This window comes from Labeo rohita, chromosome 23, assembly GCF_022985175.1.
Source record: "Labeo rohita strain BAU-BD-2019 chromosome 23, IGBB_LRoh.1.0, whole genome shotgun sequence".
In the NCBI taxonomy this organism is placed as follows: Eukaryota; Metazoa; Chordata; class Actinopteri; order Cypriniformes; family Cyprinidae; genus Labeo; species Labeo rohita.
Genome location: NC_066891.1, coordinates 10456678 through 10481137, shown reverse-complemented (window position 1 = coordinate 10481137; position 24460 = coordinate 10456678). Strand labels below are relative to the sequence as shown.

At 36.6% G+C, this 24460-nt stretch overlaps 3 protein-coding genes across 5 annotated transcripts; all 3 read left to right on the top strand.

The window, feature by feature from the left end:
• The first annotated feature begins 851 nt into the window (after positions 1-851).
• trappc6b (trafficking protein particle complex subunit 6B) lies at positions 852-2802 on the top strand. Its single transcript, XM_051095812.1, has 6 exons — positions 852-1130; positions 1263-1330; positions 1436-1553; positions 1667-1750; positions 2283-2376; positions 2500-2802. Exons 1-6 carry the CDS (start codon positions 1053-1055, stop codon positions 2529-2531), a joined length of 474 nt encoding a protein of 157 aa, XP_050951769.1. The 5' UTR covers positions 852-1052; the 3' UTR covers positions 2532-2802.
• A 475-nt stretch (positions 2803-3277) lies between these two features.
• On the top strand, positions 3278-10714 carry tpx2 (TPX2 microtubule nucleation factor). 3 transcript variants are annotated; one of them, XM_051095687.1, is made up of 18 exons: positions 3278-3443; positions 4005-4127; positions 5137-5283; positions 5365-5482; positions 5576-5650; positions 5727-5774; positions 5935-6057; positions 7214-7323; positions 7436-7599; positions 7689-7857; positions 8324-8462; positions 8553-8769; positions 8905-9000; positions 9088-9258; positions 9342-9488; positions 9611-9722; positions 9990-10156; positions 10312-10714. In XM_051095687.1, exons 2-18 carry the CDS (start codon positions 4019-4021, stop codon positions 10420-10422), a joined length of 2223 nt encoding a protein of 740 aa, XP_050951644.1. In that variant the 5' UTR covers positions 3278-3443; positions 4005-4018; the 3' UTR covers positions 10423-10714. The 3 variants fall into 3 exon arrangements, with proteins under 3 accessions (XP_050951644.1, XP_050951643.1, XP_050951645.1); XM_051095686.1 differs by having other exon boundaries at positions 9969-10156; XM_051095688.1 differs by lacking the exon at positions 5727-5774 and having other exon boundaries at positions 9969-10156.
• Positions 10715-11738: 1024 nt separating this feature from the next.
• On the top strand, positions 11739-23561 carry mylk2 (myosin light chain kinase 2). The gene is made up of 16 exons (XM_051097492.1): positions 11739-11864; positions 12542-12818; positions 13071-13156; positions 14046-14118; positions 14420-15155; positions 15368-15561; positions 17389-17497; positions 18811-18904; positions 19174-19283; positions 19370-19511; positions 19667-19737; positions 19970-20098; positions 20481-20552; positions 20702-20782; positions 23066-23198; positions 23310-23561. Exons 2-16 carry the CDS (start codon positions 12557-12559, stop codon positions 23388-23390), a joined length of 2373 nt encoding a protein of 790 aa, XP_050953449.1. The 5' UTR covers positions 11739-11864; positions 12542-12556; the 3' UTR covers positions 23391-23561.
• Positions 23562-24460: the final 899 nt, after the last annotated feature.

Below are 24460 nucleotides of genomic sequence, written 5' to 3'. Positions count from 1 at the left end.
AAAGTGAGGAAGGGAACTTTTCAAGTGTAAGAGTGTCTGCTAACAGATTGAGCCAATGAGTAATACATATCTGAGTTCTGTCCTTCCAGTTTAACATTCCTTTTTTTTTCTTTTTGCTAATATAGATGAAATAAAAATAAATGTTTTTTTTTGGGGGGGGGGGGGGGGGGGATCACCTAGCAGTAATAATAAAGGTGATAGAGAGATAATATTTAAAATGTCTTCTAACTTATCCACAACTTGTGTCCAAAATTTCAATATTTGTGCATTTTTATCAATGTGCATGTTTGTGTTCTATAATAAAGAAGACACAAAATGGCGCAATGAAAAATTACATTGGTCTAATTTATTGGCATATGAAACATTCTATTTAGGAGGTGAAAAGACAGAAGTTTGATGCAAGTTAAAAATGAAGAACATAAAGTCTTTGTCATTGTTTTGTGCAAAGTACAACACATTCTGGAAACTCTATCGCTGCACACATGTGCCACCTTACTAATGACATATATGCTTATAAAATTCATAAATAAACCTTACAATGACACCACAATGAACAAAACATCTGAATGACACATTTTGTGTAAGAATTTTTATTGACCATCAGATGGCAGAGTAGAGAACTGTATCAAAAGCTTCGAAGCATCAACGCAGTTTGTTATAAAAGCCTCACTGCTTCAAAAGCCTCGTTCGGCACATCCCTAGTTTTAATTTTGAAAAGTCGGGTGTTCATGACTGCGCCACTTTCAATACTTTATTTCCACGTTACATACAAAACAAGACAAAAATCGGTCTCCAAACAAAACGAGAGAAAAACATCTTTACGTTCAGGCATATACAAGGGCAGCTAATTTCCAGCCAAACAGGAAGTGGATCAGATGTGAAGAAGGACCTTATTTATAATAAGGGAGCAGTAGAATACACTGGTGAATTGTTTGAGTTTAGTTGATTTATTCACACAATGAATGGCGGACATTTAGTAAAGTATTAACTGATTTATACACGTAGTCGGTTTGGGTCGCTCGTCAGTTTCAGTGTGGCTGAACTGGCTCGAGATGGCAGACGAGGCTCTCTTTCAGTTCCTGCACAGTGAAATTATTCAATATGTCAACAGTGCAGAAACTGGGGAATCGGTAAGACCCGGATATCTACTGAAAACACTGTCACAGAATAGTAGAATAACGTAATAGAAATAAGCCAAGCACACAAATAAAACACATACTGTGGGAATGTTGCATGTTGAATTAATGTTCTGCTGTGCACAGGAGAATGGACGATGTGTTTCTAAACTTGAGAACATGGGGTTTCGTGTGGGACAAGGACTTATTGAGAGGTTTATGGCATATTTTTTCATCCATAAATCCAAATTTTATTCACAAATCAACCAGATCCTCCAATGACATCCTGTAATCTGATGGGGACATATTTCTGTTTGCAGGTTTACCAAAGACACGCCACGTTTTAAAGATGAGCTTGATGTTATGAAATTTATCTGCAAAGATTTCTGGACCAGTGTTTTTAAGAAGCAGATTGACAACCTGAGAACAAACCACCAGGTGTGTGCATTATAATGTTAATCTAAACATTATGTCATCTTAATGTTTAGTGAATCTCGTCATTGACTAGAGGTGCTTATTTGAAAATAATCAAGTTTTATAATTGTTTGTAGGGTATTTATGTGCTGCAAGATAACAAGTTTCGCCTGCTGACACAACTGTCTGCTGGAAAACAGTATTTGGAACATGCGCCGAAGGTAAGCAGCACAAACAACTTCAACAAGCTTTGATGGTGCGTTGAATACAAGTGTAAAAACAAACTTGATCTTTTAAATTGAAACTGCAGAATCATTATCTTTGTCGTTTACATTACCAGTCAAACATTTCTGGACAGTAAGACTTTTGTTTTTGAATGAAGACTCTTGTGCTCACCAAGGCTACATTTATTTGATCCAAAGTACAGCAAAAACAGTAAAAAATTGAAATATTTTACTATTTAAGATAACTGTTTTCCATTCGAATATATTTTAAAATGTAATTTATTCCTGTGATTTCAAAGCTGAATTTTAAGCATCATTACTCCAGACACGTGATCCTTCAGAAATCATTCCAATATTCTGATTTGCTGCTAAAAAACATGTATTATTATTATTATGTTAAAAACAGCTGAGTAGATTTTTTTCTGAGAGATTTCTGTCCCTCCACTGACACAAAACTACCACTTTGATGCTTCAGAAAGTTCATAAGGAGATCGTAAAAAAAAATTCTCTCATTTTTTCATTCTTACAGTTTTTAGCCTTCACCTGCGGACTGGTCCGAGGAGCACTTTCAAACCTTGGTGTGAAAAGTATAGTCACGGCAGAGGTGTCAGTCATGCCTGCCTGTAAGGAGCATATTTTATGCAGTCTTAGTAAATAACAGTAATTAATAAAGCTAATTCTCTGAGCTCATTAAGTTCTAATTAAATGTAAAATGTAACACTTTTTTTCTTGTCTTTTGCTTTTAGGTAAATTCCAGGTGATGATCCAGAAGATGTAACTCACTACACAAGAGCGTGTTGCTCATAACATGTGCATCTTAATTTTATTGCCTTGTCATTTTTTTATTGCCTTGCCCATTTTTTTGTCACTATGATCATTTTTTATTTGCAATAATTTGCAACTACTGGCATTAAAAGTGTTTTGACATGCAAAGGTCAAGCCTTATTGTACTGTATTGTGTTTTAGTATTTTGACATTCATCATTCTCTGTCCACATTCACTCTGTTTGATTATTAATTTGCACTGATGACATTAAAACTGGAATCCTAGTATGTGTCTGTGCTTCGTAATTTTAATTAAAAATTATTTTTTTCATGATCTTTAATGTATTTACTTGTATGAAAATACAAGTATGATTTGGTTACTCAATTTATTTTAAAGTGCCCTTGTTACAGTGTAATTATACATTTAAGTATTGAGTAATTATGGATAATCTATTGTTATAATAGTACATGTAAAGTGTAACAAAGACACCTTAAAATAAAGTGTTTCCGATGTCGTTTTTTTAAATAACGTATCACAAAAAGATGGCTTTGTAAATGGTAGAATACTGCTAGTGTGTAACCAATCTGTATAATATTATAACTTAATATAATATAGTATTCATATCGTATAATTAACTAAGTTCAGGCAGTTTTTAAATGTCCTCCTGTTATGCTTATCATTCTTTCACTAGTCACGTGGTTATGCGTTCTAAAGCGTCACAAACGCGGAGCTAATAGGAATCGAGACGCGTCGCGTTAAGCTCTCTGATTGGCTGATTCGTAAATGCAGTTCTAACGGCACCAACATTCAAACTAGCATTCGCGTCGAGTTGTTTGTGGCAGAAGGATACGGGCGTCTGCTGATTAAACCTTTTATTTTATTTGTTCAGCCTTTCAGGTTGTGATAGGAGGCGTTGGTTTGAAATGTAAGTAGGGTTTTTGGACATTGTTATACAGTATCATATTTTCCCTTTGATTAAGCTGCTGCGTTTAAATTAAGCTTTTATTGGTGCGGTTGTTTTGGGACGCAATAGTTGCAAAACAAGTTTTTAATGTTTAATTTAATAGAACCACAGATTCAAAGTTTATTTGCTCATTTGTTTATTGTAATTTTAATTTATGATAAATTATTTAGGCTTTGTTTGTTTACGTTTTGCCCTTTGTTCGTGATTATGAATAATGAGAGATGCAGGCGAATATTTAACATCAACGGATTCTGAAATGATCGTGTAAAGTGCTGATCTGTCAGTTAAGATGTTTTAGAATATTGATACACTGTATAGAAATTATTCTTATAATTATATAATCTTATAATTCATAACTGGTGGATAATTTGAGGGCTGCTTTGCAGTCTAGGCCTAGCGTCCAAGAGTAGCCATTAACTGCCATTTTGCGCCGCTCTACGCCGGAAATGCAGAACTACTTTATACAAATTTGTGCAGCATTTTAAACTTTTGTTTGTTTGTTGGTTTGTTTGTTTTTATAAGTTTTCGGTGTGAATATGGAAGAGGGCTCTGCTGATGCATACACATGGGATGCCCCTTCTCATGTTATCGAATCTATCGATGATTTTGCCTTGGACCCTCAGGACAACGCGGACCAGTGGTTTGGTATGGTTTTTCTCTCTATACGTTTATAATATGCATTTTTAGAAATATTTTATTTTATACAGGTTTTATGTATAAAAAATGAATATGTACACTACCAGTCAAAAGTTTTTGAACGGTAAGAATTTTTTTTTTTTTTTTTTAAGAATGCACTTCTGCTCGCCAAGCCTGCATTTATTTGATTTCAAATACAGCAAAAGCAGTAATGTTGTGAGAAATGTTTACTATTTAAAATAACTGCTCTCTATTTTAATATATTTTAAAATTTATTAATTTATTCCTGTGATCAAAGCTACATTTTCAGCATAATTACTCCAGTCTTCAGCGTTACATGATCCTTCAGAAATCATTCTAAATTAGAGAAAGAATTTCTAATATGGTGATTTGCTGTTTAAGACATTATTACTATTATAACAATATTTTTTGAGTAGAAAGATCCAAAGATCAGCTTTTATCTGCAATTAAAAACTTTCGTAACATTATACACTATACCATTTTAAAGTCAGTATATAGAAATGATAGAAATTAATAATTTTATTAAGCAAGGATTTTTTTAATTAAAAGTGATGATAAAGACAGTTTTAATGTTACAAAAGATTTCTATTTCAGATAAATCTTGTTGTTCTGAACTTTTTATTCATCAAAGAAACCTGAAACAATTATACTCTGTTATGCTGTTATATTATGCGCTGTTTTTAATAACATAATAATAATGGTTTTTGAGCAGCAAATCAGAATATTAGAATGATTTCTGAAGGATCATGTGACTGGAGTAATGATGCTAAAAATTCAGCTTTGAAATCACAGGAATAAATATTCTAATTGAAAACAGGTATTTTAAATAGTAAAAATATCTCAGCATTTTACTGTTTTTGCTGTACTTTGGATCAAATAAATGCAGGCTTGGTGAGCAGGAGAGACTTAAAAAAAAAAAAATATATTACTGTTCAGAAACTGTGTATAAACGCATACTTATTCCAATCCCCATCTATTTTCTCTGTTTTGCTATTAGAATTGAAGGCGGCTCCTAAAAGCGGTACAGTGAAACAGCTCACCACCCCTTTACGGACCACAACGCCTTTTGATGACACCCACAGTACCAACAGACCCAAAGCTCTGGTGTCTCCCATGGTGAAAGAAGATAAGACAACAAGCTCTGGTAGGGGAAAAACTGCTTCAGTTAGGAAAAACTTCAAAAAAGGTGTTTTTATGTGTGTTCTTAATATCTGCTCTGCTTCAGATGTCAAAGAAAGCACCTCTACAGAGGTCGCACCTAACATCGTCACATCATGGGGGAGCGGCAAAACTACTGCAGCTCCTGGTCAGGGCCAGAAAACTGTCCCTGCTCAACCACGCAGGTAAATAAGACCTTAGATTTTATTTTTATACATGCTATTAAATGAAACCTTTTGTGTCACTTCTAACATTGATTGACTGTTTTCTTCCTGCAGAGTGTCCAAACGGCCTGTGCCTAAAAACGAGAAGCCTGCAGCTCTTACGACACCCCCTCTTCTCAAAAAAAGAAGGTATGTTTTTCCAAATTTAGATCTTTTTTTAGTCTATTACACAGTGCTCAGTTAGCCGCTTTGTCTCGCTGCATAGAGTTGTACCGACTGCCACAGCAAGGAGAGTTTTTGATCAGCGGCGAAGGTAAAATGAACTGAGAAATGCGTGTGCTAAGCTGTGGAGGGCACCTAGTGGGCACTTGGTAGACTTCACTGGTGAAAATGCTGGTAATGTGGGGTGTTACCTGAAAATAACAATGTTCTGTCATTTTATAATTAAATGGTTTTGGTTCATCTCCTCACAGAAGCTCAACATCCCAAACTGTGCGACGCAGTGGTGCTGGTGCGAGGCGCAGTGTCCGGCTGAGAACCAAACCAGCCATTGCCTCAAAGACCGCAGATACTGCCTCTGCCTCCAACACTACACAGTGAGTGAGAATCTTATCAGCAGAAATGTGAAACTGGACCACAAAACCAGTCATAAGTAGCACAGGTATATTTGAAGCAATAGCCAAAAATGCATTGTATGTGTTAAAATTACCCATTTTTGCCAACAATCATTACGATATTAAGTAAATGTTCCATGAAGATATTCTGTAATTTCCTACTGTAAATTTATCAACTTAATTTTTAATTAGTAATATGCACTGAGAACGTCCTTTGGACAACTTTAAAGGCAATAATAATAATATTATTTTTATTTTTATTTATTTATTTAGCACCCTCAGATTCCAGGTTTTCAAATAGTTGTATCTCACCCAAATATTGTCCTTTGCTAACAAGCCATACATCTCATGTATACATCTCAATTTCAAAAAATTGTCCCTTATGACTGGTTTTGTGGTCCAAGGTCACACATATTAGATTTTTAAAAATGACAATATGCATTTATTGTAATCCTGCTGTAAAATGATCTTGCATTTAATGCAAGAATAACTGAAAATGTGTGTATATATATGTATGTTTACTGCAGAATTTACAGTTTTGTTAAATTAATGCAAAATTGTTATAGAAAGTGTGATTAAAAGTGATTACTTTTTTTTTTTTTTTTTTTTTTTTTTTGTTTTGTTTTGTTTTGTTTTGTTTTGTTTTGTTTTGTTTTGTTTTGTTTTGTTTTGTTTTGTTTTGTGTTTTGTTTTGTTTTGTTTAATACCTTCAGTTGATTTTAACTTAAAGGTTTGTTTTTAGACTTAAATACTTTCAATCCACCAGAAGGAATTAAATCAAACAACCGTTTTCAACTTTAATTAGAAGAAATGTTTCCTAAGTAAATTCGCATATTAGAATAATTTAAGAATCATGTAACGCTGAAGCCTGAAGTAATGATGCTGAAAATTCAGCTCTGTCATTACAGGAATGAGTTGCATCTTAAAATTGCAAAATTTTTAAATTGCAATATTATTTCACAATTTTGCTGTATCAAATAACTGAAGCTGTAGAGGCTTGGTAGTGGTTTGAATTGGTAAAGAACTTGAGCTCCCTCTTGTGTCATGTCAGTTGATTTAACTAATGTATGTTTTATTTTTATATCCGAAGGGTTTAATATTAAAGTAGTAAATTGTATATGCTATATTTGAATTTCAGACAAAAAAGCACAGAACAGCAAGAGCTGGAGCGCATTGAGGCTCTCCAGAAAGAGGTGGCAGAACAGCGGCGTAAGAACGAGGCGAGCTACAGGGCTGCACTGGCAGGCAGTAAGTCTTTTTTTTTTTTTTTTTTTTTTTTTTTTTTTTTTTTTTAAATGGTGAGAGCAGTGTTTTTCCTCCTTCCATGTGGTTTTTAAATGGCTCTTCTGATTTGTTAAAGGCCACCTTCCTAAAAAGCATGTGCTGTCCACCACTATTCCCAAAGAATTCAACTTCCGTTCAGATAGCAGGCTAAAGAATCACATGGATGGAGCCTCTGCAGATGACAACTCGTACAAGGAGGTGGATTTCACCTCTCAGCTCCGCAAGCACCCATCTTCCCCTGTGAGTACAGTCACTAGGATGAATATTTGGATTCTTTTTGAAGCTGCTTGATGATTTTACGTAATTTGAATGTTGTCGGTATTCTGTAGTTGAAGGCTCCAAAGGGAACAACCATTCCCAAACCCTTCAACCTCTCCAGGGGCAAGAGGAAGCTTGATGAGGCAGGAGCCTATGTGCCAATGGCCCAGCAGATTGAAGAGTTTCAGAAACGCACTCCCACCCGCTATCATCTCCGCAGTCGGCAGAGCCAGGAAAGAGGTACGTCGCTCTCAGACCCTGTTTCTGGTGGCTTTGAATATTATCTTTTTTTATTATTATTATATTATTTTTTATTTTTTTTTGTCACTCTCATGTAGTATCAGAACCATAAGATTCACCCAAAAATTAAAGTTCTGTTACTAATTCCTCACCCTCATGTTGTTCGAAACCCATAAGATCTTTGTTCATTTTCGTAACACTTAAATTAAGATTTGATGAAATCCGAGAGCTTTCTGACCCTGCATAGATGGCAAGGGTCCTGCCATGGTCAAGGCACAGAAAAGTAGTAAGGACGTTGTTAAAATAGTCTGTGACTCTTTTAGTCATTCAACCGTAATTTTACAAAGCTACGAGAATGCTTTTTGCGCACAAACAAAAAACAACAGCTTTATTCAACAATTTCTTCTCTTCTGTAATCTACCCTTCAGGTTTCTTTTGACTAATTTTGGCTGTATTTTATTTGCAGGACCATCACCTGTGAAGGCTGAGAAGTCGAAAATCACACACCCCAAAACGCCACAGCTACTGACTCGCCAGAGACATCGTCCCACAATGGTGAAAAGCACAGCAGAAATTGAGGCTGAGGAAGCAGAAAAGCTGCAACAGTAAGTTTTGTGGAGACTTTTGTGTTTGTTAATGCTTAATTTTAATTTGGCGTAAATAGATCTCCTTAAACTTTCCCTCTGCCATCTTAGGTTTAAGTTCAAAGCTCTAGAACTCAATAGAAAGATTCTAGAAGGGGCTTTGGTTCCCAAAAAGCCAGCTAGTAAAGAAGTTACCAAACCTGAGGGTTTCCAGCTGGAGATTGAGAAGCGACTTCAGGAAAGGCAGGCCACTAAGAAGCCTGAGGAAAAAGAGGACACCACATTCCATCCCAGACCTCTACCAACTCGAATTCTGGAGGAAGTTGTGGTTCGTAACACACTCAACCCCTTTTTAGGTTTGTTTTGCCAAGATGGTGATGCTGACCCCTTTTTTTTTTTTTTTTTTTTTTTTTTTTTTTTCTTTTTTTTTTCTCTCCCTTCTTTCCTTTCATTCTTCTTAAAGGGTGTCCCAGAGAAGAAAGTTCTAAATCCAACTGTTCCAGAATCACCTGCATTTGCTCTTAAAAACCGTGTGCGAATGGAAAGGAAAAAAGAAGAGGTACATTTTAAACTTGTTCTTCTCATTTATTTCTTTTAAATAATATAAAACTGATATTTGACTCAACTAATTCCTTTGCACCTTCAGGAGAAGCCTCCTGCTCCTATTAAGGCACATCCAGTGCCCCACTTCCTGCCTTTCCAGCCTAAACTGCCAGTCAAGAGCCAAGTAGAAATGTGTCCTTTCTCATTCGAGGAACGTGAGCGTGAACGAAGAGTCATGAAGGAGAAGAAACTGGAGGAAATGAGAAATGAAGAGGTATTTTCTTTATGGAGTAGCTCAAAGTCGTCTTGATCTTAGTTTTATAATTGTGCCTAAACCGACTGCCTCAAATCTCACAGGTGCCTAAATTCAAGGCCCAACCCCTTCCTGACTTCCATGAAGTGCACCTCCCTGAGAAAAAGGTATTGGAGGCCACCAAACCTGCTCCTTTCAAGCTGATGGTTGACGAACGAGGAGCAGCAAAGGGTGAACGTTGGGAGCAGATGGTAAGATCTTCATCTGAGCCTTTGAACAACATTGGTCATGTCATTGGTCAAACCGTTTACTTATATTTTTTTCTTCAACTGTATCTTAACTGGTTCCTTCCAATTCATCTGTTTTTTTCCAGATGAAAGAGGAGTTGAAACGACAGGCTGAAGCCGCATGTTTTAAGGCGCGACCAAACAGCGTAGTACACAAAGAGCCATTTGTACCGAAAAAGGATAATCGCTCCATCTTGGGTATGTTGTTGTATGTGGCAGGTGGTTTTTGTGATCTTTCCACCTAGTCTTGCACTACATATGTTGTGCTGTCTCCAGTCTGAACCTCCTTTGGGCTTGCTGGCTTTGTTCGAGTTTTGTTGACGTGCACAGCTAACTCCAAAACCAACTCTGGCTTCCTTCCAACTTTCACTGCTGTCACCACTGCTCTCTTCTACCTGACCATTTCGTCTGGTCCTCTTTGTTCACCTTTGGCACTTTCTCAAGCCAATACTACTAATTCTGCAGTTCCGGAGGGCTTCCAGTTGGCGACAGAGCGGAGAGCCAAGGAACGTATGGAGTTTGAAAAAGAGCTGAGCGAGAAGGAGGCGCTGAGAGCTCGCATGGAAGAGGAGAGGGCCAGAGAAAAAGAGGAGCAGGAAAAGGAGGAGATTGCAAGGCTACGACAAGAACAGGTAAGAGTTTTCAGGATGAATGTTGCTTATCATCCCAGGCCTGGAAAGTTGTGGAAATTAGGGTCAAGGTGCCTAAAATATTTATCTGTACTTACAAAGAATTGTTTTGGCCCATTTGTATTGTAACTTTAATTCCGTCCTTCCTTTTTCAAAAGGTGCGCAAGGCCCAGCCAATCAGACGCTACAAGCCAGTCGAGTTGAAAAAGAGTGACGTGTCCCTTACAGTGCCTCAATCTCCAAACTTTTCAGATCGTTTCCGCCTATAAATGTGTGACGCAGAGTTACATTGACTTAATTGTACATAGTTCTCCTAATGTGTTTGCTATTTCTTGTTTTATATCTCTCTCTATGATGTCTGAACACTTAGAGTAGCTTTTATCTGTCTGTGGCTGATGCATTAAGCCTTTGTGGTCAAGTATAACAATTTTACAGTTGGGTGTGGTGACCAGCCCAGCTCAATTTCTCTTTTCAAACTCTCCTGTATATGAAGACTCATTTTCCCTGTTTTTTTTTTTTTTTTTTATGTTTTCTTCCATTCCTCACAATAAAGAAACTTTTAGTACAAATGGTTTGTTTAATGACTAGTAGCAGAAATGAACTGGGACCATTTAACTTGTTAAATCTACAGAGAAAGTCAAGTTTACATACACTTACAGAATCTGCAAAAATGTTAATTATAAATAGGAAGGATCATACAAAATGCATTTATTTTTTTATTTTTTTTTAAGATATTAGACATAAGACATTAACGTAAATATAAGTAAACTTATTTGGCATCTGGGAAACATGCAAGTAGCTTCTGAAGGGCAGTACTTTGTTCTGTTCAAAAGTTTTCGCCCCTGGCTCTGACTGCATTGTTTCCTTCTGAATGCATTGAAGTGTTTGAATCTTCTGTAATAGTTGTATATGGGTCCCTCAGTGTGAAAAGATGGATCTCAATCATACAGTCATTGTTGGAAGAGGTTCAAATACATAAGATGCTAAAAAAACAGAATTTGTGGAATCTGAAGGATATTTCTAAGGAACAAGCAGTTTAACTGTTCAGGACAAACAAGGGACTCATGAACAACTATCACTAAACAAAAAAACACAGCTGTGGATTATTCAGGTAACAACACAGTGTTAAGAATCAAGTGTATGTAAACTTTTGAACTCGGCCATTTTTATAAATTCAACTATTTCTTATTCAACTATTATTTTCAGATAAGTCAAAAGTATGAAAACTAATTTAATGGAAGGGCATTCATTAGGGTTCAACAGTCTTACTTCTTGCACTTTCTATTTGTAATTAGACACTTTACTAATCACTAGTAATGCAAAGTTTTGATGTGTTATTTAAATGTTAAGTAAAGGGCAGCGATTTTATTCCATTAATGCTGCATGACTGTCAGCAGTGCATGATTGAGCGCTAGAGGTACGTGTCTCATTCGTTCAGCTCATGCTTTGTTGTCTTGACTCTTTTTGTCTTGGAAAGACTTTGTGCCCCCTCCCCAGGGCCAGCTCTGCGTGCCTCTATTATCAGTTTACTGTTTGTGAGATCCCCCCCCCCTTTCTGTGGTCTGCCTATTTCTGGTGAGGTGGCCACGGAGTGATAAAAGAGGAATCTGACAGACTGGTACTCTGAGCTGCCACAAAACGCCAGAGAACAGTCTGTTCAAACCCTTGGCGGAAAACGCATGTACTTTACACTGGGCAAACATCTTTACAGGTGGGTGTGAAACAGAATTTATTGTGAAATATCTTATTTGGAGTTGAGTCTGATGACATTAAGATGATACTTAGTCAGTTACTATGGAGGTTAGTTGAATAACTGTTTAATATCATTATAATTTTTGTAACTGTACATCTGTCTATTGTTACAGAACAGTCATAGAATATTTCTGCTTTTAAAAAGTTGTTTTGTCATACAGCAGGACAAAAGTTGTAAATTTGAAATGTTATAGCTAAATATAAAACTGTCCTTATTTGTATTTTATATACTAAAATATTTAATTTTAGTAATTTAAAGTAATATATTTAATTATAATATTAACTTAATTAGTCAATTGTGTTAATTTAACGTTAACTACAAGATAAAAAAAAGTTAATAATATTTGTCAGCTTTGCATGGAAAACTTTGTCAAAAACTTGTCTGCTGGTCTTTGTTGTATCTATTGATCTGTTAGCGTTTTTTAAAAGAGGTTTGGGTTCTTTTCATTCAGTGTCGGGAGATCAGCTAAGACCAGTAAACCTAAGTCTGGTTCAAGTACATTTATTTTAGCAGGGGTTTCTATTATAAACTTTGAAGTAACTACAATGACGTTCACTGGGTGTAAATCCACAGGCCTAATTGTAATTTTGACCTTAAGAAGACCTTGTCTTCAGATTTTTCATCTCTCTCTGTAGCACAACCTTTATTCCATGTCTGTCAAGGGGTCTATGAAATGCCCCGTGCCTCCGTCCAGCCCCACGACCCTGGAGGCCAAGGTTGACGACCTACGGATTAAAGTGGAGCAGCTCCTCTTGAGCCCAGAGAGAAGTTGCCCCATGTGTGGGACCTGCGTTCAGCACAGGACGCTGCAGGAGACAGTGACCAGTCAGCTGTCAGCTCAAACCAGACTCCTGGATTCTCTTGAAAAGAAAGTCTTGGAAATGAGAACAGCTCTGGAGGAACTGGCACGTGGTACGGAGCCAGAATACAATGATGTTTAGATATTTAAACTGTCCAACCGCACTAAAAACTCTGCTGTTAAATGTTAATAAGCAAACTCTGTCATTGACTTCCATTGTATTTGTCCATACACTGAAAGTCAAAGGGAAGCATAACTGTTTAGTTACCAACATTCTTAGAAATATCTTATCTTCCACAGTTATACAGGTTTGGAGCTAGGCTGGTGTCTAAATAATCTTCTGTTCTGTCTTTTAAATATGAAAGGTCTGGAGGACAGACAATGTGAGAGAGTGTCTGTGCCTTTAGTGGCTCTACAGAGACGGAAATCACTGCCTGTTCGAACCTCTGCGGTCAGTGGAAAGAAGGACAACAGCCAGAATTGCTCATAAACGTTTCCATTAACTCTTAAGACTATAGCAAACAGTCACTGCATTAATCAACATAGCATAAATAAATTTAAGGCCCGTTCACGCCAATGATGATAACTAGATTTAAAAATGTATGAGAATACTAAAGTTCACACCACAACAACAATAATAATGACACCCTGCTAAAAAAAAAACAATAGACAGCATCACAAATTTTGTAATCTCTTACGAAAATTAACCATGGTTTTATTATAGTAAAAGTGTAACCATACTTTTTACTTACAAATACCATGGTTAAAGTACAGTTAGTGTAGCAAGACCATGGTTAATTTGTGGTTACCATGGTTTAACTATAGTAACCATTGTTATTTGGTTTTATTTGTAGTAAAACCATGGTTAATTTTCGTAACGGATGGTTACTGGTTATAATGTGACTTGTATTAGTTTTAACGGAAACTGTAATTGACCCTGTGGGTTTCTAGTGGTAATTGGACTCCTTCTATTGATGGTGTGTTAAAACTACTAAATCATAATGGAATATGTCTCAGAACACACTACAGAAAGCCATTTTTAATGGTTTTAATGATTAAAACTGGATTGTTTCTCTTACGAAAATTAACCATGGTTTTATTATAGTAAAAGTGTAGTAACCATGTTTTTTTTTAGGTGTATTGATTGCCATTTGTATAACCACAAATGCCATAGTTAAACTAGTGTTAGTGTAGCAAAACCATAACTATATAATAATCATGTAGCGTTGACGCTAACATAGTTATCATTACTGTTATCGTACTTGATGTGAACAGGTCTTTATCATGTATTTTATTCCTGTTTGTAAACAGTTTTTGCCTCTATCAATCTCTATTGACAGGAGGAAGTCTACGTTCGCTTGGACAGAGAGCATAAAATGGCGCCCTATGCTTTTAATGTGCCCTCTGAGAAAGGTAACTACAATAATAAACTATGTTATTACTCTATATATGTCATTTGGAAAGGCGAAGTAGGGCTGCAGGACTGTCATGGTCGTTTTTTGACGGACATAAATCTGAATGACGAGCCTGTTATTTATGCACTGCAGAATAACAGGGAGACCCACAAATCACCTGACTAAAGACAAACTGTAAATAAAAGGTTATACAAATAAAAGAGAATGACTTTGGGGTTTAAAATATATATGTACTATGTATATATAACTTGTGTGCTTGTATAATAAAGACTTATATTGTATATTCTGTGTTTGTGCAGGTATTTTGTTAGAAATGAATGAAAACAATGGTATAAGAGAGGACCATCAAGCTAAAAAAGATTCAACAGACATCAAAGTTCAACATGAACCTAAATTGCAAATTAAGGGAGAAAAAGAAACATCCACTGGACATCAAATGCAGAAAATCAATAAGGTTGAAAATAAGAACATGCCACCAAACCAAAATGATGTCCTAAAACCTGTCATTGCTGCTTCAACGGTGACCCAGAGGACTCCAAGTATTGCTCCACCAAAGACAGAAGCCAAAGAAGACAAGAAGGTGTCACTGCCAAACACCAAAGCACCTGTTCCTGTAACAACGGCTGGGGTTTTGCCCAGTACTATCGTACAGAAGCATACTGAAGCAGTGAAGGTAACCCTACCAAATCATACCATACCGAAAACAACTGGACTGGTTGCACCAGCAATGCCTCAGTGTTCAGCTTCATTGGTACCCAAAAATCCTCCCAAGCTTACTATATCAGAAGTCCCTACAGATTCAACACCAGTCCAAACATTTCCCAAAACAAGTCTGGGTCCTCCTGTAGCAACTGTGCAGAGTTCTGGAAAATCATCAGTTAATGCACCTACAACAAAAATAACAACGTCACAAGAGGCAACACTGTTACCACCAAGCCACAAACCGCCAAAAACAATGGGTCTAAATGTTACTACAGCAACAAAAGAAGCTTTTGCGCTCAGACAAGTGCAGAGCTGCCCGAATTCCTTACAGAGGTAAAACAAGCAGTTGATGCATTGTTTGTTCCCCAATATAAACTGCAATTTATCACTATTTGAGCAGTTTATTGAAGCAGAAAGTACCAAATGTCAGTACATTATATAAAATAAACTGTTTTTGATCAATGCAGCTTCTGTAAGCATATGTGACTTTAAAAACAAAAAAGGTTACACCACAATTTTAAAGCAATGTTTTTCATCTTATACAGATTGCAGGCCACTGGTGGAAAGTCGGGTTCGGTCCACCCGGTATCAGTGCCTCCGACTAAGAAAACGACTGAAGCAGTCGGAGCAGCAAACCACATTTCAGGTGGAATACAAATTAAAATAACTCCAGCTACAGACAAGAATCCAGTACAGATGAAAAGCAGTAACCCTCCTAAAACCTGTTTTAAAGTTATAGGTAAGTAACCTGTATTTTTTAGACATTTGTTCTATGTTGTTGATAACAAAATCTAATTAAAAAATATAGCTGTAAGCTGCAATTAAGAGCCCAAGGTAAAAATGAAGAGCTAAGGCGCTGTCTTTAAATAGTAAAGATGAAGGTTCTCCAACCCTGCTCCTGGAAAGCTTAATTCCTGCAGATTTAAGTTTCCACCCTGCTTCAACACACCTATCTGTAATTAAGTAGCCCTGAACACCTTGATTAGCTAGTTCAGGTGTGTTTGATTAGGGTTGAAGCTGACATGGGAAAATTAGGTATTGTTTGATTCGGTATGTCGTTTCAAATTTACAGAGACCAATCAATTTTTGGCCAAGCTGGTCAGAAGTTATAAGCAGAAATGTCAAATTTTTGTATCTTTTGACCAGTAGGTGGTGCCATGCCAAAACTACTTATGTGCCCTCAGGTCATGCATGGTATAAGACACACCAAGTTTGGTCAGAACCCGCTAAAGCTTTGTGAAGATATAGCTTTGTGTCCATTTTTGTGCCAACTGACCCTTCGCAAAACCCGCTCTCCTTAGTTACTGTTGCTATGTCCGACAAACAGTGCCACTGTCACAGTACACTTCATGTTCTAACACAGTGAAAAAGACATTGCGGAGGTAAGAGGAAACTGACAACACGACGACAGAGAAGACAGAGCAGGTTACTTCTAGCATGAAACAAGGTTTCAGCTTTAAAATGTAATTTGTTAATGAATTTCAAACAATAAATACTGTTTTGTGGCTCTTTAATGTGTCATGACAGATCACTGTATTGCCTTATTAGATAATGACGAGTGAACCAAGCGTCTTTTCTTCTTTACTTAAAGCACAACAAAAAATACACAGTGTTTCAAGTTTAAGTCCACTGAAGTTAATCTACTCTCCTGTCTGATTTGTTTGTTGGACAGAATGGTGGATTCTGCGTTATGATTGGTCAGACTGCCTGTCAATCAAGCTGTTTGTGAAGGGTCAATTTAGTCAAATTTATTAACACGCTTTACGAGTTTTTGCCAGCATTGTCCGAAGATCATCTGAGCTAGTTTTTGTGAAAAACTGACAAACCGTCTAGGTCGAGTCTGAAAAAAGTAGATTTGTCACATAGTTTAAAATTGCGAAAAAACTTGGCCTGTAGAAATTTTGCTTCTAGACCTTACTGTTCAAAAGTTACTAGCAGAAATATAAGTACACATTTGGCCAATTGGTGGAGCTAGAGAGTTCGAGATAGAGACTCCAAATTTGCTGTGGTTAATATTGAAACTGTTCTCTATCTGTGTGCCAAATTTCATAACTGTCCCACATGTGATTCTGTGGGCTGCTATAGACATCCTGAATGGAAGAAAAAGGAAGAATAATAAAAAGAAATCGAATGGGTACAATATGATAATATTAAAAAATGTAATCATTTAAAAGGAAATTAAGTTCAAGGAAATGTGTAATTGACAATGTCAGTAAACCGTATTCAGAAGAGAAAATAACCACCGAATGACAGAACTCTGCTCGTGTGAATTTGTTTCTAAAGGTTAAAGAGGTGACAGGAGGCCTCTGGTAGAGCCTGACCTTAGAAATCTGAAGTATCTAGAATATGATAATCCTTTGTCCCTGGCACATTAATGTATCATCCACTCTCCTGCAGCTGTTCCCGTTCCAGCCCATCACAAGAGCATTATAGATCAGATATCAACACCATAATCGTATCATAATGATGGCTGACCCAAGATTCCCTACTGATCTAGATGGATAAAAAGACAGTTGTCTGAAAAAAAAAGTGAACTAGTACAAAGTGTTTTCCTGACTTTTTTCAGACGATGTTTCACCTCAGCCTGCGCCTTTTGTTCATCGGTTTGTCGCACTGAAGTCTAACCCTCCACCCAGTGATACCTTCAATATCCACACTAGAGAAGTGCTGGGAGGGTGAGATGATCATTTCTGCTCCTGTAACTGTGTACTGCATTTATTTCATTTGAATCAATTATTTAACAATTGCAATTTTTTATTTAGCACCTTTGACATTTTTTCTTTAACACTATAATACAATTGAAGTCGAAAGTTTGCAGAATCTGCAAAAATGTTAATTATTTTTTTGAAATAAGAGGGATCATACAAAATGCATGTTATTTATTTGATTTAGTACCGACCTGAATAAGATATTTCACTTAAAAAAACATTTACACATAGTCCGCAAGAGAAAATAATAGTTGAATTTATAAAAATAACCCTGTTCAAAAGTTTACATACACTTGATTCTTAATACTATGTTCTTACCTGAATTATCCACAGCTGGGTTTTTTTTTGTTTAGTGGTAGTTTTTCATGAGTTCCTTATTTGTCCTGAACAGTTAAACTGCCTGCTATCGGAATAATCCTTCAGGTCCCACAAATTCTTTGGTTTTTCAGCATTTTTGTGTATTTGAACCCTTTCAACAATGACTGTATGATTTTGAGATCCATCTTTTCACACTGAGGACAACTGAGGGACTCAGATGCAACTATTACAGAAGGTTCAAATGGTCACTGATGCTTCAGAAGGAAAAATGATGCATTAAGAGCCAGGGGTGTAAACTTTTGAACCAAATTAAGATGTGTACATTTTCTTATTTTGCCTAAATATCTTTTTTTCCCATTTAGTACTGACCTTCAGAATCTACAAAAGATACTTTCATGTTTCCCAGAAGACAAAATAAGTTAAATTTACTCTGATCTTCAAATTCAAAAAGTTTTCACCCCCCGGCTCTTGATGCATCGTGTTTCCTTCTGAAGCATCAGTGAGCATTTGAACCTTCAGTAATAGTTGCATATGAGTCCCTCAATTGTGAAAAGATGTATCTCAAAATCATACAGTCATTGTTGGAAAGGGTTCAAACGCACAAAAATGCTGAATAACCACATAATTTGTGGGACCTGAAGGATTTTTCTGAAAAATAGCAGGCAGTTTAACTGTTCAGGACAAACAAGGGACTATTACTAAATAAAAAAACACAGCTACGGATCATTCAACACAGTATTAAGAATCAATTTTATGTAAACTTTTGAACTGGATTATTTTTATAAATTCAACTATTATTTTCTCTTGTGGACTATATGTAAATGTTTCTTATGTGAAATATCTTACTCAGGTCAGTATTAAATAAAAAACTAACATGCATTTTATATGATCCCCCTTATTTTGGTAAAATAACATGGTGTATGTAAACTTTTGACTTCATCTGTAAATATCTGTATCATCAGTGGTCGCTTTGGAAAAGTGCACAAATGTACAGAGACTAAGACAGGGATGAGGCTCGCTGCTAAAATCATCAACACAAGGAATGCCAGAGAAAGGGTAAGTAGACCAGATCTGTGTGCATGTTATAATACTTTACAAATATAACTGAAAGCATTTGCACTTTAAATAGAAGTGCTATAACATGCATACTAGTATTGCTCTGCTACCAGTTTTTATTGTTTAAAATTTATTCCTGTGATGCCAAAACTGAATATTCAAAAGCCATCACACCAGTCTTCAGTGTCAGATGAACAAAAGCACTCACAAAACACATGGAATTATGCTCATGATATGAATTTCTCAAGCTTATTCCTGTTATTTTGCAGGACATGGCACTAAATGAGATCCAGGTCATGAACCAGCTCAGTCATCCTAATATCCTCCAACTTTATGAAGCCTTTGAGGTCAAGAATCAAGTTGTCCTAATCCTAGAGTAGTGAGTAGTGGGATCCTTCATATACAATAAACACAACTAGCTAAAGTGCAACATGGCAGATGAAATTACAGATTTTTTTTATTCAGTGTAGAGGGAGGCGAGTTGTTCGAGAGAATTGTGGACGAGAGCTGTCCGCTGACTGAGGTGGATGCCATGGTGTTTGTGAAACAGATCTGTGAGGGTGTCCAATACATGCACCAGATGTATGTACTTCACTTGGACCTCAAGGTAACAGATGAAGCAAAAAGGAGTCACGTTGTTCTGATTTAGACTAGGGGTTTTGTTCTTTTCTCAAGGGATTCACTGAGATTATCGCATAAGCCTTTATGGAAACTGGAATGTCAGAGGGAAATGTGTAACGGTTTATCACTCTTTTTTTTCAGCCAGAGAACATTCTACTTGTTAATCGCTCTAGCCATCAGGTGAAAATTATTGACTTTGGACTAGCGAGGAGGTGGGATTTAACACTACCATTGTATTGTACTTGACCATGCATGTTTTACGTGTTCAAATCAAGATTAGTGTTGTCATCAGCCATTTTTTTTTTGTTGGCATGACATTTGACTTACATACTTTTCCAGTGACCACTGTGTATTTCTGAATGTGTTAATCCTCGAAGAGTTCAAATATTAGAGCCAAGGCTTATTTTTATGGTTCAAGTGACTTTTCTATTTGTCCCTCTTCAGATATAAACCACGAGAGAAGCTCAAAGTTTCTTTTGGAACACCTGAATTTTTAGCTCCGGAGGTGGTGAACTTCGATTTTGTCTCCTTTCCTACAGACATGTGGACTTTGGGAGTCGTCACATACATGCTGTAAGTCGCATTAACACACAAAAAAACATAATTCGCAATTGCATAATCATTTAAACAAATGTCTATGTGTGAATTTAAACATAGGCAGGCTTTGATTGCGAATTCAATTATTTTTATGAGTGATTTATAAAAATAGTGATAGTTGTGACGTCTGCTAAGGGTACTGGGAGTGAATCCAAAAACATCAAACAATGCATATAACAGCATCCAGGGTCACTCAGTCAAATGCTTAGTCTAATTAAAGCAATACCAGTGTTATGAAGTATTCTGGGTCGCATTCAAAACAGAAAAAGAAAGTTGTGCAACCCTGTTAGCTTCATGTTAGATGAGCTGTTGAACTGGAGAAGCAATAAAAATCCACATTTGATTTCTGTTGTTCTAGCTTAAGTGGCCTCTCGCCGTTTTTGGGTGATGATGACAGCCAGACCCTCAACAATGTGCTTATGGGAAACTGGTAGGCTGCTATTATATTGATTCTACACACAACAGAACATGAGCTAATTACAAAAAAGCACTGAAACTTATATTTAGATCTACAGCTCTAAAAGGACTTTTAAAAGTGAAATCTGTTGTAAAACAACGCCCCCTGTTGGATGTATGTAGGTACTTTGATGAGGATGCGTTTGAGCATGTGTCTGCTGAGGCTCGGGACTTCGTCTCCAACCTGCTGATCAGAGAAAGAAGGTAAAACTGTAAAGACTTACATTGAAAAGACTAATACTTAATACGTTCATCTTAGCAGTGTAATTTATCTAAAAAAAAACAAAAACTTCAGAAACATGTAAGGAATAGTTTCTTCATCAGAGCAGATTTGGAGAAATTTAGCAATACATCACTTGCTCACCAGTGGATCCTCTGCAGTGAATGGGTGCCGTCAGAATTGTTGAAAAACACACAGAAAAACAAGTCGAAAAACACATCACAGTAATCCACAGTGATCCATTTGTGAGCAAGTAATGTAATGTTAAATTTTTCCAAATGTTCTGATGAGGAAATTTTACATTTTCAGCAAATTTTAATTTTTGGGTGAACTATTCCTGCAAGTGTGTTAAAGGATTAGCTCACTTCCAGAATAAAAATTCCTGATAATTTACTCAGTCCATGTCATCTAAAATGTTCATGTTTTTCTTTCTTCAGTCGAAAAGAAATAAAGGTTTTTGAGGAAACACTTCAGAATTTTTCTCCGTATAGAGGACTTCAATGGGAGCCAACAGGTTGAAGGTCCAAATTGCAGTTTCAGTGCAGCTTCAAAGGACTCTGCACGATCCCAGCTGAGTCTTATCTAGCAAAACGATTGGTCATTTTTTAAATTTAAATTTATATAATTTTTAACCACAAATGCTCATCTTGCACTAGCTCTGGGATGTGCATGCGCATCTTCATGCATTGTGCAATCATGTTGGAAAAGTCACATGTGGTTAGTTCTTCATCTGTCTACTCCAGTTCAAAACGGCAGGGTAGCACGAAAAACTCTAAAAAGGTCCGGCATCGTTGTTTTACTTTTTTTTTTTAAAGGGGTCATTGGATGCAAAGTTCACTTTTTTATGTTGTTTGAACATGAAATGTGTGTTGGCAGTGTATGTAAAATCTACCCTATAATAATAATATCCCCTTTTTCAAATTGAGCCATTCTCAGATGCCTGTTGGTGTGGCGTCATACCGACAGAGGCCGCTCCCACAATAGTTGATTGACATGAGCGTCTTACCCCAGATCAGCTGTCACAGTGCGACCTCCATTGTTTCGATGCTGGAGCAGTTTAGCAAGTTTAGCGGCTAAATGCGGCTAAAGTAAACAGCTAGTCACTCCACAGAGAGAAGAGAGGGGCGGGGCGAGCAGAGCTCATTAACATTTAAAGCAGCCTTGACCAGAACAGGATGATTTTTGCAGAGCTGATTTCGGCAAGGTAAAAAGGGTGTTGTTATACACACCCACTGAGAATTTTTAACCAAAGTATATTATAGACTTTTCATTAAGACTGTAAGAAAAAGTGAAGAGGACGTAGAAGATCTTGATGAAGATGTTTATTGCAGAATAGCAGTGACAAAGTACATGTTGTACCTTGGGTTCAACGGAGTCGGAATGAACCCAGAACATCCTTAGCTCAAACCTTTTATACAGTTAAAGTTTACTACCCTTATTGTAAATGAAGTTGCTACTTTCGTGGCAGCTGTGGTCTGTATGTTAATCATGTTCTAACACCTCTTTGTCTGAGATGGTTCTCAGTGTCCCACACCCGCTTCCATGCTACAATGGGTCACCATTTGCTCAGGATGTAATCATCCTAAATGGTCTAGAAACAATATAACTGTTGACTTTCTTCTTCTCTATAATAATTAAGCCATATTGGGAAATGAGCATTATTAAACATATATTGTGGAGTGGAATCTGGGTCGAGGCATACTATAATTTCTTACAAGACCCTAAAGAATCATATGAACTTGTGGAAAATGGGCATCCGATGACCCCTTTAAAGGGCATTTGACTTTCTTTGCACGTTTGCTTTGTACACTGCGATGCTGCGATGACTTTACGCTTGCATAATTCCGTAATGTGTGAAGTTAGGCTAGTGCAGTTGTGGTTAAAAAATGTATAATTTTTTAAGAAAATGACCGATCGTTTTGCTAGATAAGATCCTTATTCCTCAGGTGGGATCATGTAGAGCCCTTTGAAGCTACACTGAAACTGCAATTTGGACCTTCAACCTGTTAGCCACCATTGAAGTCCATGATATAGAGAAAAATCCTGGAATGTTTTCCTCAAAAACCTTAATTTCTTTTTGACTTAAAGACAGACATGAACATCTTGGATGACATGGGGGTGAGTAAATTATCAGGAACATTTTTATTCTGGAAGTGAACTGATCCTTTAAGTGTGTTCCGTGAAACACGTGTTTCCATTCAGTGAAAGCATACCAAGATTAGTGGCCTGCATAGTTTCCAAAAGATTTTTCCTTTTTTTTAATACAGTGGTCGTCTAAGTGCTACACAGTGTCTCAAACACCCATGGCTCAACAACATTACTGAGAAAGCCAAGAGCAGCAACATCGTGCTCAAGTCACAGGTTCTTCTAAAGAAGTATATGGCCAGGCGATTGTGGAAGGTGATACATAGGCCACAGTGCTTTACCACTTCCTTAACACTGTTTTAAGATACTAAATGCTTTCTTTCTCTCTTTCTCTTTTGTTTTCTTCCACCTGTCTCCTATGTACAGAAAAACTACATAGCCGTTGCTGCAGCCAATAGGTTTAAGAAGATCGGAAGTTCAGGTTCCCTAACCACGCTTGGAATCTAAGAGACGTCCTGCTGACTGTGCTCACTATGTGTGCTTTTATAATGTGCAGATCATGTCTTTGTATTGCGTGCTGCATTGCCACCCACCTTTCATATCTGAATACTCACTGGCTTCCAATATAATTATTCAAATGCATATGTAACATGCAATAAAACTGATGTACGACTGACATTTCTCTTTTATTTCCTTTTGGCATTATAACTCTGGTGTTTTTCAAGGATTCATTAATTTAGCACTTTTGTCTTTGCCAATATGTTAAGAATGAAAGTAAAGTAGTTTCTCTTAAATTTAGTTTTTAGTAAAGGTGTATATAGTAGACGAAGACCAGCGATGTGATCACCGAATTAGTTTTATCCTAAATGTAAACAGAATACCGGTGGCTTTTGTCATATTTTGTGAGTCGAGTGTCGACCATAAACAGGAAGTAAAACCAGGATGTTCAAAACATACCTATGTTGCTGTCATTGTAATGCAGAAGAACCTGTTTTTGAAAAGTGCATTTATGTAAATCTTTGACTGATGAAACCTGATATAGTGCTTTCCTTTTTTTTACTTGCAGTCTAAATAAATTCATGTTATGGGTTAAATAAACAGTGCCATGCCCATTTTCTCAGATTTTGAACGCAACTTCAAAAAACAAAATGAACTGGTTCTAAATGTTTTTTGATTCAATGATTTTTCATTAACCATTCATCACATTGGGGGAGGCTTAAACATAAAATTAGATTATTTCCACCCTTTTGTATTTAAAAACAGGACAAAAGTTACTAAGTAGATCTTAAAAGTAACTTGTGCAGACCTTAGTGGAATTTCCCTAGAATTAAAGTTGCATCATTGCTGATGATGTCATCCACATGATCGTCATACAACAGTTTTGTTTATATGAAGCAGATGTTAAGTGAAATTAAAAAAAAGACTTACTGGTAATTCAGTCAAGTCTTTTACTTTTGTTAAAGTACGTAAACTTTCAGAATAGATCTGATGGAATTCCCTTTCCATGACTGCACAAGCCTCTGTTGGCCTACTTTAAATAACTGTGTTAAATGTAATTCATTCCTGTGGTCTATTAG

Coding starts and splice junctions, on each gene's coding strand:
- trappc6b (XM_051095812.1), top strand. CDS start 1,053: ATGGCAGACGAGGCTCTCTTTCAGTTCCTGCACAGTGAAATTATTCAA. Junction 1,131..1,262: donor GTGCAGAAACTGGGGAATCG/GTAAGACCCGGA, acceptor TGCTGTGCACAG/GAGAATGGACGATGTGTTTC. Junction 1,751..2,282: donor ATTTGGAACATGCGCCGAAG/GTAAGCAGCACA, acceptor TCATTCTTACAG/TTTTTAGCCTTCACCTGCGG.
- tpx2 (XM_051095686.1), top strand. CDS start 4,019: ATGGAAGAGGGCTCTGCTGATGCATACACATGGGATGCCCCTTCTCAT. Junction 9,001..9,087: donor TGGAAAGGAAAAAAGAAGAG/GTACATTTTAAA, acceptor TTGCACCTTCAG/GAGAAGCCTCCTGCTCCTAT. Junction 9,259..9,341: donor AGGAAATGAGAAATGAAGAG/GTATTTTCTTTA, acceptor CAAATCTCACAG/GTGCCTAAATTCAAGGCCCA.
- mylk2 (XM_051097492.1), top strand. CDS start 12,557: ATGTCTGTCAAGGGGTCTATGAAATGCCCCGTGCCTCCGTCCAGCCCC. Junction 14,119..14,419: donor TAATGTGCCCTCTGAGAAAG/GTAACTACAATA, acceptor GTGTTTGTGCAG/GTATTTTGTTAGAAATGAAT. Junction 20,099..20,480: donor GGAGTCGTCACATACATGCT/GTAAGTCGCATT, acceptor CTGTTGTTCTAG/CTTAAGTGGCCTCTCGCCGT.